Raw genomic sequence first — 12,495 nt, 5'->3', positions numbered from 1 at the left:
ATATGTAAGAGTGGGGCACTAGAAAGCCGATAGAAAGTTCTGTGTACACTGGCCAGTGAGGTGGCTCACACCTATAACGCCAGCACTTTGGGAGGCCAAGGCGGGCAGATCACTTGAGGCCAGGAGTTCAAGACCAGCCTTGCCAACATAGTGAAACCCCATCTCTACTAAAAATACAAAAAGTAGCCGGGCGTGGTGGCACGCACCTGTAATCCTGGCTACTTGGGAGGCTGAGGCTTGAGAATCTCTTGAACCCGGGAGGCAGAGGTTGCAGTGAGCTTAGATGGTGCCACTGCACTCCAGCCTGGGCAACAGACCAAGACTCTGTCTCAAAAAAAAAAAAAAACAGTTCTGTGTACATACTCAGGACTTGTAATTAGTAGGACATACTGCAGTATTTTTCAAACTTCTGGTAGCAAACCCATTAGTAGTTTGTGAAATCAATATAATCAGTTTTATTTCCCCCAAATGACAGAACAGAATAGAAAACACCACCTCAGAATACATCATACATAGAAAGGGAATTATTTTATGAAACTTTGGTTTCTTACACACACATATCATATATACATATTATGTACTGGTTTGATCCCATAAAATGGGAGGTTTTTTTTCTATTGTGGGTGTTTTTTCAAAGAAATTTGAAAAAGTACAACTTAGGATAATCAAGGAGATCTCCAACTGTCAGGACAGGTAGGTCTTTTCTCTTATCTTTTCTCTTAGAGAGGTTAAGTTCCGGCCGGGTGCAGTGGTGGCTCATGCCTGTAATCCCAGCACTTTGGGAGGCTGAGGCAGGCGGATCATGAGGTCAGGAGATTGAGACGATCCTGGCTAACATGGTGAAACCCCATCTCTACTAAGAATACAAAAAATTAGTCAGGCATGGTGGCACGTGCTTGTAATCCCAGCTACTTGGGAGGCTGAGGCAGGAGAATCATTTGAACTCGGGAGGCGGAGGTTGCAGAGGACCGAGATCGCGCCACTGCACTCCAGCCTGGGCAACAGAGCAAGACTCCCCGTCTCAGAAAAGAAAGAAAGAAAAAAAAAACGGAGATAAGTTCTCCTGGAGTAAAATTCTCTAAACTTTTGCCTGCCTGCTAGTCTGATAGACAGTGCTCATTCATTCAGGTATTTGTTGAGGACTTACTATGTGCCAAACACTGTTCCAGGTTCTGGGTATACATCAGACAAAACTGTCTCCTGGGACTAGATTCTATAAGGGAGATAAACAGTGAGTTATATAGTAGTTAGGTCTTGCGCAAGGTAACACAGCAATGGAAGGGAAAGCTGAACATATGCATATAGATGCTGGTAAGAGGGTGGATGTGGTGGATAAATGAAGTGGAAAACAAGGTCATCATCTGAGACTGAAAATGGGGAAGGAAGTGTTGGAAGAAAAGAGAAGGTATAAAATAATTTAGGACACAGCACAGCAAACTATAGCCTTTGGCCAAATCCTATTTTGGTGCAGTCCACAAGCTAAGGATACTTTTTTACTTTTAAACAGTTGGGAAAAAAATTTAAGATGATATTACATCATGGCATGTAAAAAATAAATGCAACTCAAATTTCATTTATTTACATATTGCCTCTGGCTACTTTCATGCTACAGTGGCAAAGTTGAATAATTGCAAAAGAGACTATGACCTGCTATGCCAAAAATATTTATCTGGCCCTTTACAGAAAAAGTTGGCTGACTCCTGATCTAGGAGGATGGGAAAGTAGGGAAATATGATTATCAGGCAGCATTAAGGCCTGAAGGTTATGGACATGAATTTAAAGTAAGACTAAACAGCATAGTTGCTGCACAGAAGTAGGTACAAAGGCAAAGAGCTGGCTTTAAAGTTGTGATTTTGCAAAGTGAGAGTGACAAAAAAGGGTAAACTAAGTTAAAAGTACATGCAAGTTGCATGATTATAATGATTGATCCTGGGATTTAAGTTGATTATGACAGGAAGAGAAGGAACTTGGAGATTAGGGACAATGAAAAGGTGGTAGTGAAAGAAGTGTTGGAGTTAAGTTACTAGATGTCTGGAAGATAGACAGTGGTGGTCAGATAATGAGATAGATTATGGAGGGGTTACAGTTTTTGGTAATAACGAGATAGATCTAAGGTATGACTGAGAGTGAATGGATGAGAATAGTAGACAACAAGGTCAGTGGAAAACTACTATTCAAAGAATCTATAAGTCAGGGTGTTGAAAGATTAAAAATGGACAAGAATTAAATCAGAAGTAGTGCTGCGAGAAATGAAATGAGCAATGAACTAAACTTACTGAGAAATGAGAGGGGATGACCCAGGGGTTTGTAGATTTTGTAGATGATAGCAGTGAAGAGAAGAGATATTATTTGATGGTATGGAACTCAAAGCTGAGAGTTTTAAGGGAAGATAGGAGACATGTCTGGAAGCAGTAATGAGGAACAAGAACATTATCTACCCCATCTCCAGGACCAGTAATAGGACTGTGAGAGAAAAAAATCACCTTGAGAGGGCTGCAGTGAAAGCAGTATCCTAAGGTAGCAGCCAAGTTTCAGACTGCTGGGATCCAAGCCAGGGAAAGGTTTCTGACTCTTCAGAATGCTGAGCTTTAGGCTGGGCACAGTGGCTCACGCATGTAATCCCAGTACTCTGGGAGGCCAAGGTGGGCAGATCACTTGAGCCCAGGAGTTCAAGACCACCCCAGGCAACATGGTGAAATCCTGTCTCTACACAAAATACAAAAATTACCCAGGTTTGGTGGCGCATGCCTGTAGTCCTAGCTACTCAAGAGGCTGAGGTGGAGAATCACTTGAGCCCAGGAAGTTGAGGCAGCAGTGAGCCATGATCACGCCACTGTGCTCCAGCCTGGGCAACAGAGTGAGACCCTGTCTCAAAAAAACAAACAGAATGCTGAGCTTTAAATCCCTATATTCAGTAGGATGTTTCCCCTCAGCTCCCAGTTGGTGGTGGTGGCTTCAACTAGTTCATCTTCCCCAGGAGATAACGAATGAACAAATGAATGAATGAATGAGTTTATAAGGGGTGAGGATCTCAGGACTTACTTTATAGTCTTTCAAGTAATCATCTTGTTTTTAGCCCTCCACCTACTACCTCTTGCTTTCCAGATAACTGATGCCTCCAATTCCTAAGCCTTTTCTGGGGTTCTGTGGCACAAACATGCTTGCTTATTGCTAGTAACACTTCACCAGCCCCGCCCCAGACTTCTGCTTTCTCTGGTCTACTCAGTTTGTTCCTTATTTTTTGCTTTCTGGATTCAAAGATTTTCTTGACATTGCCTGGATGCTGCCATCTTTTCTCTCATATTCTTTGTCCTTATATCATTTAACATTCCTTTACTGTCATTTTAGTGGCATTTCAGGAGGAAGCCATGTTTCTAGTCCACCGTTCTTTTTTGTTGTTTTTGAGACAGAGTCTTACTCTGTCACCCAGGCTGGAGTGCAGTAGCATGACCTCAGCTCACTGCAACCTCTGCCTCCCGGGTTCAAGCTATCCTCCCACCTCAGCCTCCCGAGTAGCTGGGACCACAGGCATGTGCCACTACAACCAGCTAATTTTTGTATTTGTAAGTAGAGATGAGGTTTCTCCATGTTGGCCAGGCTTGTCTTGAATTCCTGGCCTCAAGTGATCCATCCACCTCGGCCTCCCAAAGTGCTGGGATTACAGGCATGAGCCACCACACCGGGCCAATCCACTGTTTTTTAAAAAGTTGTCAAGAGTTTTGTTAAGGGATCAGACATGTCTGACTGGTTGACTTTTCCCAGAATGCTGCTTATTCCCTCAAACACACAAATACCTGATGGGTCCACCCACTAGGCTTCTGGTATACATAGACAGATCTGAATCCCAGTGGTGGAAACAACCTAGGCTGATTCTGAGTTTCCCACTGCATTTCTTCTTCTAATTGTCACTCTTTTTCATTCCTGTCCTTTCCCTCGTGCCTTACCTGCTGAAAATGAATCTTACCGTTTCTAAAATTCCACTCTCCTGGGGGCATCCACAATTGGATCGTCTTCTTCACTGCCATTCCTCGGGCCTTAGAACAGGTCCCCTTCATACACCCTTGTGCTCCAACTGGTCTTTATGAAACCTGTTCACTTCAATATACTTTTAGGCCAGGCTCACGCCTGTAATCCCAGCACCTTGGGAAGCTGAGGCCGGTGGATCACTTGAGGTCTGGAGTTCGAGACCAGCCTGGCCAACATGGTGAAACCCTGTCTCTACTAAAAATACTATATATATATAGTATATATATATATAGTATATATGCACATATATATATATACGCGCCACGCATGGTGGCGTGTGCCTGTAGTCCCAGCTACTCAGGAGGTAGAGGCACAAGAATCACTTGAACCCAGGAGGCAGAGGTCGCAGTGAGCTGAGATTGTGCCATTGCACTCCAGCTTGGGCAACACAGCAAGACTCCATCTCCAAAATATATCTTATCTATATATAGATATGGATAGGTATATATAGATCTATAGATAGATACTTTCAATTCCCCAATTGTTCCTGTATACCACAGAGAAACTCTTATGAGCTCAGTTTCTGCAGGACTTACAAAACAGGATAATTGCCTCCTCATTATGGTCAGCTGCAGCACCATTCAAATTCTCTGTCCTTACCCATTTCCAGAACAAGCAGGATGAAAATCACTTATCACTATAGCACCCACCCTCAAGCACAAGGTTATCCAATGTTTTCAAGGAGTCCAGCATTTCATAACAGAACCCCCTGAGTAGTTTGCTAACTGATGAAAGCAGAGTTAAATTCCTGTTATGCAGGCTTAGAGTACAGGAGATTCTATGTCCCCATATCCTCTGCCCCCCAATCTATCCCTTGGCAAACACAAGTACCTCTACTAGAATAACCATACTCCCTCTTCCCAACCCACTTCTCTTATTTAAGGGCACTGGCAGTGTTTGTGTATGTCAACAACTTCGGAGTATCTGGGTTCCCTGGAGAGTTAGATTTTCTGTATTAATTACAGATTTGGAGGTTACTCTGGCTCCAGTAAAAGCAATACCAGGATTGAAGTCCCCTCTCTGATTATGGTGGCTAGGATTTGCTGGAAGAGGCATAGGTCCAGAAAAGAATGTAAAAAAGGTGCTGGAAAGAAAGAATAAGGCCTATAGTCATCAGGCTGCTAGAACCTTTGGACAATTCACTATCTAAAAGCAGGTAAAGACCCAGGTTTGTGTCCATTGTGGTCAGGCACCTGGTGGCATGAGTCTTTCAGAACATACTGGCCAGGTGGTGGCTCACGCCTGTAATCTTAGCACTTTGGGACGCTGAGGCAGGAGGATCACTTGAGGTAAGGAGTTTGAGACCAGCCTGGCCAACATGGTGAAACCCTGTCTCTACTAAAAATACAAAAATTAGCCAGGTGTGGTAGTGGGCACATGTAGTCCCAGCTACTTGGGAGGCTGAGGCAGGAGAATCACTTGAACCCAGGAGTCGGCAGTTGCAGTGAGCTGAGATCGCACCACTGCACTCCAGTCTGGGTGGCAAAGTGAGAACCCATCTCAAAAAAAAAAGAAAGAAAAAACATACCACAACCCTTTAATAAAAAGGTCTCTGAGAAGACAGTTGTCACAATGTCCATATACTTGACATCATGTGAGAAACAGCCTCCAGTAGGTCATTGGCCAGACAGGTGAGTATGAAATAGGACAACACTGTATTATAGCTCAGGATGCACTGATAATAGAAGTTTGAAGCAGCAGTTGACAGAAGAGTCTAAGCGATAACACACAGACTAGTTTGTCTCTGCTTCTTGAGAACAGCAGCCTGCAACCCTTCAAACAAGCTCATAATGCGTGAGTCAACAAGAAGCTACGTTTAATTCACAATGCCATTTTAATAAAGATGCCCTAGAATCAAAGAATTTGACATGAGAAATTATGCCCAGGCTGGGATGCAGTGGTGTGATCATAGCTCACTGCAGCCTCTGAGCTCCTGAGCTCAAGGGATCCCCCTGCCTTAGCCTCTGGAGTAGCTGGGACTACAGGTGTACACCACTGTGCCCAGCTAATTTTTAATTTTTTGTAGAGATAGGGTCTCATATTTCCCAGGCTGGTCTCAAACTCCTGGCTTCAAGTGATCCTCCCACCTTGGACTCCCAAAGTGCTGGGGTGTGCTCAATATTAAATGTCATGAAGATACTGTTAAAATAATAATTATGTTCAATAGTTGTATCTTTATACTATTCTGAGCCTTAGGTTTCTTTTCTGTAAAACTGAACAATACTACCTTCTTTGCGGAGGATAGCATAGTCCCTGGTTTATAGTAAATGCTTTCCTCCAATTGAGTCAAGATATACCTCTCTGCTACCTCCATCTATTAGAAATGCTTGCCTTCTGGTACCAGAAAAAAAAAAACACTTTCCACATGACAACTCTGAAGACAATAATCATACTACCATTGCGCTTTTCTGGATGTGCCACACATTGTATACATGTCCCTGCCTTACAAATGACATCTCCTATACACAGAGTCCTTAATATTTCTACATACAATGTATAATCAACTAAAACATCAGTATCATCTTAATGCGAATTTCTGTTAATCCAAGTTCTCCCCCACTATGCAAGTGCAATAAATATTTTAAAATGAAGGTAACAATATGTATTCTTTTTTTTTTTTTTTTTGAGACGGAGTCTCGCTCTGTCGCCCAGGCTGGAGTGCAGTGGCGTGATCTCGGCTCACTGCAAGCTCCACCTCCTGGGTTCACACCATTCTCCTGCATCAGCCTCCCAAGTAGCTGGGACTACAGGCGCCCACCACCACGCCCAGCTAATTTTTTGTATTTTTTTAGTAGAGACAGGGTTTCGCCATATTAGCCAGGATGGTCTCGATCTCCTGACCTCATGATCTGCCCGCCTCAACCTCTCAAAGTGTTGGGATTACAGGCGTGAGCCACCGTGCCTGGACAACAATATATATTCTTAATTGCGTAAATTTTAATTTGTTGGCTTTATTCTTTTGAGATGATTATGAATATTGATTCTGTCACTCATCGCTTAAGGACCAGGCATGTGAACCACTTGACATTTTTTATCATCAGAATAAACTGACAAAAACAAAACAAAATATTTTGAGGTGGAATGGCAGTATCTTGAGTGGTAGTAAAACCATAATTCTAGATGGTGACAACCATTGTCATAATGAAAGCGTGTTGCTTGTTGACTATTTAACCACGCTGTTTAAGTCATATTAAAAACATCAACACTTAAAAGGTAAGTTTCCATCATCTTGAAAATCACTTATTTGAGATGCCATTTCGACAATGACTTTAACTATATATTAAGGTTCATTCAACTCTTTCCCAAACCTCTCCTATTTGTTTGAACTAAATATTTCCTTTTTTTTTTTTTTCGTTTGAGACAGGGTCTTGCCCTGTCGCCCAGGCTGGAGTACAGTGGCTCAATCATGGCTCATTGCAGCGTAGACCTCCCGGGTTCAAGTGATCCTCCTGCATCAGTCTCTCAAGTAGCTGGGACTACAGGTGCATGCCACCACTCCCGGCTAATTAAAAAAAAAAATTGTAGAGAAGGGGTCTTGCTATGTGGTCCAGGCTGGTCTTGAACTCCTGGGCTCAAGTAATCCTCCAGCCTCAGCCTTCCAGCGTATTGGGATTACAGGTGTGAGCCACCATGTCCAGCTATATTTCTTTTTCTAGAAGTGTTCTCTCAGACTTCTGACTGGCCCACCATAAAAGATTATTCCCGTATATGAAGCTCTGAGTGACTACCATATGCTAACCACTCTATATGGATTTTCTCATTTGACACTGTGAGGTAAGCACTTTTATTACTTCTGTTTTATAGATTACAAAACCAAGCTCAGTGAGGTTCACTAATGTGCTCGACATACAGTCAATAAGAGACACCTGAAGGGCCAGTAGCACTGGAGGAACGGAAGACCCTAAGAGAAAAATGCTGATGCAATTAGACTTTACCCAGTCTCCCCCACCTTCCAGACTGGGGCCCTGACACAAAGACTTTGTCAGACAAGCACACAGAGGGGAAGATTTCACTTTATTGTTACATCAGTCTCACAAATGAACCCAACACAGCCAGAAACACTGAAAGGATAAAGTGCCAATGCAGAGAGGCCTGGCAATAGGAGGAGGGAGGAATCCAGTTCGTCTCCTCCACGTCCCCAGCCTGGAAATATATTTCTATTACACAAGAGTGAGGGCAGCTGACATACCAGGCAACCCATTGTATAGACACTTTGAGCTAAGAAATAGAAAATTGTACCAGGTAGGGTCTGTGCAGGGCAAGAAAATAGAAAAAAGTCAGAAAACGTTATTTTCCCAAGTGAGTCAGGCATGGAAATATCAAATGATAAAAACAATATTTTTCAAACTCCCTGTTATTTGAGATAGACATCTAATAAGGAATGAGACAAGTTTGGTGCTTCATGCTACTGCCTATTTTCAGAACTATGACATGGGTAGACACCCTTTCTCCCACACCCTCAATCTAAGGTACCAGAATTTTTAGGACTCCTGGGAAAAACTGACCTCACCTTCTTACCTTCTCAGTCCCCAAAAATTAGACCCAGTCCTCCCTCATGCACATCAAGGAGATGTGAGCTAAGAGAGTAATCAACTTGGAGGCATTTAAAGGAAGTGAATGAAGGCCGGGTGTGGTGGCTCACGCCTGTAATCCCAGCACTTTGGGAGGCCAAGGCAGGCGGACCACAAGGTTAGGAGATCGAGACCATCCTGTAAATGGTGAAACCCCGTCTCTACTAAAAATACAAAAAATTAGCCGGGCGTGGTGGCAGGCGCCTGTAGTCCCAGCTACTCAGGAGGCTGAGGCAGGAGAATGGCATGAACCCGGGAGGTGGAGCTTGCAATGAACCGAGATCGCGCCACTGCACTCCAGCCTGGGCGACAGAGTGAGACTCCGTCTAAAAAAAAAAAAAAAGAATAAACCAGAAGGAACCTTCAACATGCCTCACTGTGGCTAAGAGTCAAGGCTCAGAGTAGAACTTTCAAGTAGGGAAGTAAAGGGTGAACTTTACTTCAACTTAGTACCAGGATAAGAGGCAGGCCAAAGTATTGCCATGAAAGGTAGGAAAGGAGCATGGAGAGGCCTCAGTGGAAAGGTACAAATCCCCGCTAGGTAAGAGAATGGGGTGTTGCTAGAGGGAGTGCTGAAGGCTGGTAACCCCGGGATCACCCCTGATGAGCTTCAGATATAGCCTCCCAACCATGGCTGCGCTTAGCTTTCTATCTAGCTGATAGGAAGGGGGCCTAGGGAATGACCCCATGACAACTGACTACAGTATGCCTGCCTAGTTGTTCAAATAATGGTCACCAAGTTCCTAGTCTTTAGGGAGCTTCTGTGAGGCCCAAATCATTCAGAGTTCCAAAGGGTTGTTTGGTAGGGGCAGTTGCTGAACACCAGACAAGGTAGTTGGTAGTACTTGTTTAAAGTGGGATCCTTTAAACAAACACTCCTGAGAACTACTGCTATGACACAGGGTAGACCTGGGAATATCTTAAAGGGATACCCACAGCTAGCTATTTTTCTGACTTGTCCAAGCACTTCTATGACCAAACTGAAGGGGAGATTCCATTACAGACACCTGTGTGCCTAACATGACACCCCAATCAAAAAGCTTCAAGAAACCTTGTATTCTCCCCAGCCTTTGAGAGGGGTCAGGAAATACTGGGCAGTTATAAAAAGTTGTCCTTAACATTGCTGGCTCCTGCTCTGCCTCTTTCCTTGTATCAGGACAGAACTGAACATCTCAAGTCCCTGCCTGAAAATGTCATTCCCTACCTCCCAGAAAGGTTTATCTAGATAGGCCTCTCCACCAACTGATTCTACTCAATCTACTCCCTTCTATTCTAGCCTTGCTCTTTTTGTCCCCCCCATCTTTCTCTACTCCTGGTTTCCAGCTACTTAAGTCCTTCACAGACACTTAATAGGATGGGCAGAAATGCTGATCGGATCTTGGGAGTAATCAACGTCTGACAGTGACACTCTGATTTACTTAAGCCTTCAATTCCATATAAGAGAGGGATTAATATTCCTCTGTCTGTGGTTCCTCCTTTCCTCCAAGAGGTTCACAGTGAGAAACCATTTCATTCATCTTTGTATGCTCATTTTTAGGCACCAAGATGAGGGCCTAAATGTGACAGTTTGGGGCAAGGAACTTTTAGTGGGCTTGGCACACAGGAGGGAGAGCTACCCAAATCATCCTAGCATCCATCTCCAGAGCATATTCCTCCCCTGCTCTGCCTTTTTTTTTTTTTTTTTTAAACACACTCACCTCTTTGCCCTCCTGTTAAAGGCTTGAATACAAATGAGGCAGCATGGGAGTCTTGGCTTGGAAATCAGGTCTGCATTCTTGGTCCCTTCAGTCACTGACCTAATATATGAACTTAGACAATTCACTTGCCTCTCTGGACCTTTAAATGAAAGAGTTAAACTGTAATGGATGATGTACCTGGGCTCTTTCACATAATCCATACTCGAGAAATCAATGAATCAATTTGAAGAAACTCTAATTCTAAGACATAGGTATCCTGGCACCTGTATGAAACAGCTGAAAGGAAGTAAAGGTCAGGTTCCTGTTTATTATACATTTAGCTGTAGGAAAAGAAGCAAATATATCTATGGAGACACAGAACCTGGCAGCCCCTATGCTTGACTAATAAAAGCAAATTCCTGGAAGAAGCAGAGAAATAGGCCACAAGTGAGACTGGCAGTGTCAAAAAAGGTCTATAAGTTAAGTGATCAAAGTAGTAAAAAACAATGGCCATAACCAGACAAGATCTCTAAGCATAGACTATAGTCTAGAGAGGTCTGAATGGGAAGGAGCCCCTGGAGCTTCTATTAGATGGAAGGACTTGGTCCACAGCAAGTTGCTACGGCATTTGGTTCAAACCCAGTTTTCTCAATCTGTCAACCCGGTGTGTATGCACACGTGCAGACATGCTGCAGGCTGTAGTTATGCTTCTGAAGTGCTGAAATGAGAAATAAATATCAGGAGAAATAATGCCAAATTCAAAAAAAGTTAAACTGAAGGCAAGTAAAATTTTGCTTTCAAAGCTACTCATTTCTCTACCACTCTGTGTGGCATCACCATTGCTCATTCTGATGTGTGCACTACAGAGTTTTGTGGGATGGTGAACTCTGGGTGTGGGGAAGGGTGGATTTGTAGTATAATTGAAAGCCAAAGACAGGATACAACCCCAGACAGTGTCTGAGAACCACTACCGCCCTGCTTGCAGCTCATGACAAATGGATATGACTTGATCTGACCCATTTGGGCACTCACTTGTCTTCATTCAAAGAGACTGTCTCCACAAAAGGGATTTCTTCCTTGTCTGTCTTCCCCATGATCAGCCGGTGCTTATCCAAGTTTATGATGCACTGAAAACAGGAGAATCACTGGTAACTTGTCAGTGATACCACTATGAGTTCCTGTGTAGGAGGATACCTGCCTCAGAGAGGAAGTATCAAGGGGTAAGTGGAGTCAATCTTACCTTCATAGATCGGAGAGTCTGTAGACCAAGGGACAAGTTTTTCTCATTGTCATCTAATAAAAACAAAAAAAATGATTAAGATTTAGCCATTTCCATGCTTGCTTAGAAATTGGCCTAATCACTATTAGGTTCCATCCATCCATCCAATAACATCCAATAAACATATATTGAGCATGTGTTATTTTTATTTTATTTTTTTATTTTTTGAGATGGAGTTTCACTCTTGTTGCCCAGGCTGGAGTGCAGTGGCGCGATCTCGACTCACTGCAACCTCTGCCTCCCGGGTTCAAGCAATTCTCCTGCCTCAGCCTCCTGAGTAGCTGGGATTACCAGCGCCCACCACCATGCTTGGCTAATTTGTGTATTTTCAGTAGAGACAGGGTTTCGCCATGCTGGCCAGGCTTCTCTCGAACTCTTGACCTCAGGTGATCCACCCACCTCAGCCTCCCAAAGTGCTGGGATTACAGGCATGAGCCACCGCGCCTGGCTGAGCATGTGTTATATTAAGTAACTTTCCTAGATCATTAAAGTTACAAGGCAAGAGAGCCAAGATTCAAACCCAGGTCTTTTTTACTCTAAAGGACAAAGGCCTTTACACAACACCCAAGAACTTGGAATTGTCAAGAATCAAATGTAGAGAAGTGTGGAAACTGGTGGGAAATTATCAAGGGATTTATGGCAAAGGAGTAAGTTGCCCTCTGTCTCTAACTAGTTCATGGAAAGCTCTCAGGGACATTTTCACCTGTACATAAAAATGTGTTTTCTTGCTCCTTTTTTTTTTTTTTTTTTTTGGGGGGGGACGGAGTTTTGCTCTTGTTGCCCAGGCTGGAGTGCAATGGCGCGATCTCTGCTCACTGCAACCTCTGCCTCTCGGGTCCAAGCGATTCTCCTACCTCAGGCTGCCAAGTAGCTGGGATTAAAGGCATGCAACACCAGTCCCAGCTAATTTTGTGCTTTTAGTACAGACGAGGTTTCTCCATGT

At 43.5% G+C, this 12,495-nt stretch overlaps 1 protein-coding gene across 4 annotated transcripts in view; it reads right to left on the bottom strand.

The window, feature by feature from the left end:
• Positions 1-388: 388 nt before the first annotated feature.
• NRIP3 (nuclear receptor interacting protein 3) overlaps positions 389-12,495 on the bottom strand; it is a 30,785-nt gene continuing 18,678 nt past the window's right edge. The window contains exons 5-8 of one of the 4 annotated variants that reach the window (XR_009215577.1): positions 11,514-11,566; positions 11,306-11,400; positions 10,295-10,433; positions 389-856 (exon numbers count right to left, since the gene is read on the bottom strand). Coding sequence is in view for 2 of the 4 variants with exons in the window: in XM_032166654.2 (XP_032022545.1) it covers positions 10,394-10,433; positions 11,306-11,400; positions 11,514-11,566 (188 nt within the window). In the remaining 2 variants the exon portion in view is untranslated. Of the gene's footprint in view, positions 857-4,321; positions 10,434-10,581; positions 10,992-11,305; positions 11,401-11,513; positions 11,567-12,495 lie in introns of those variants that run through there. The other 3 variants (XR_009215578.1, XM_032166654.2, XM_032166655.2) reach the window with 3 other exon arrangements.

The sequence above is a fragment of the Hylobates moloch genome, unplaced genomic scaffold (assembly GCF_009828535.3).
Source record: "Hylobates moloch isolate HMO894 unplaced genomic scaffold, HMol_V3 SCAFFOLD_11, whole genome shotgun sequence".
Taxonomy (NCBI): Eukaryota; Metazoa; Chordata; class Mammalia; order Primates; family Hylobatidae; genus Hylobates; species Hylobates moloch.
This window is presented reverse-complemented; position numbering and strand designations above follow the sequence as displayed.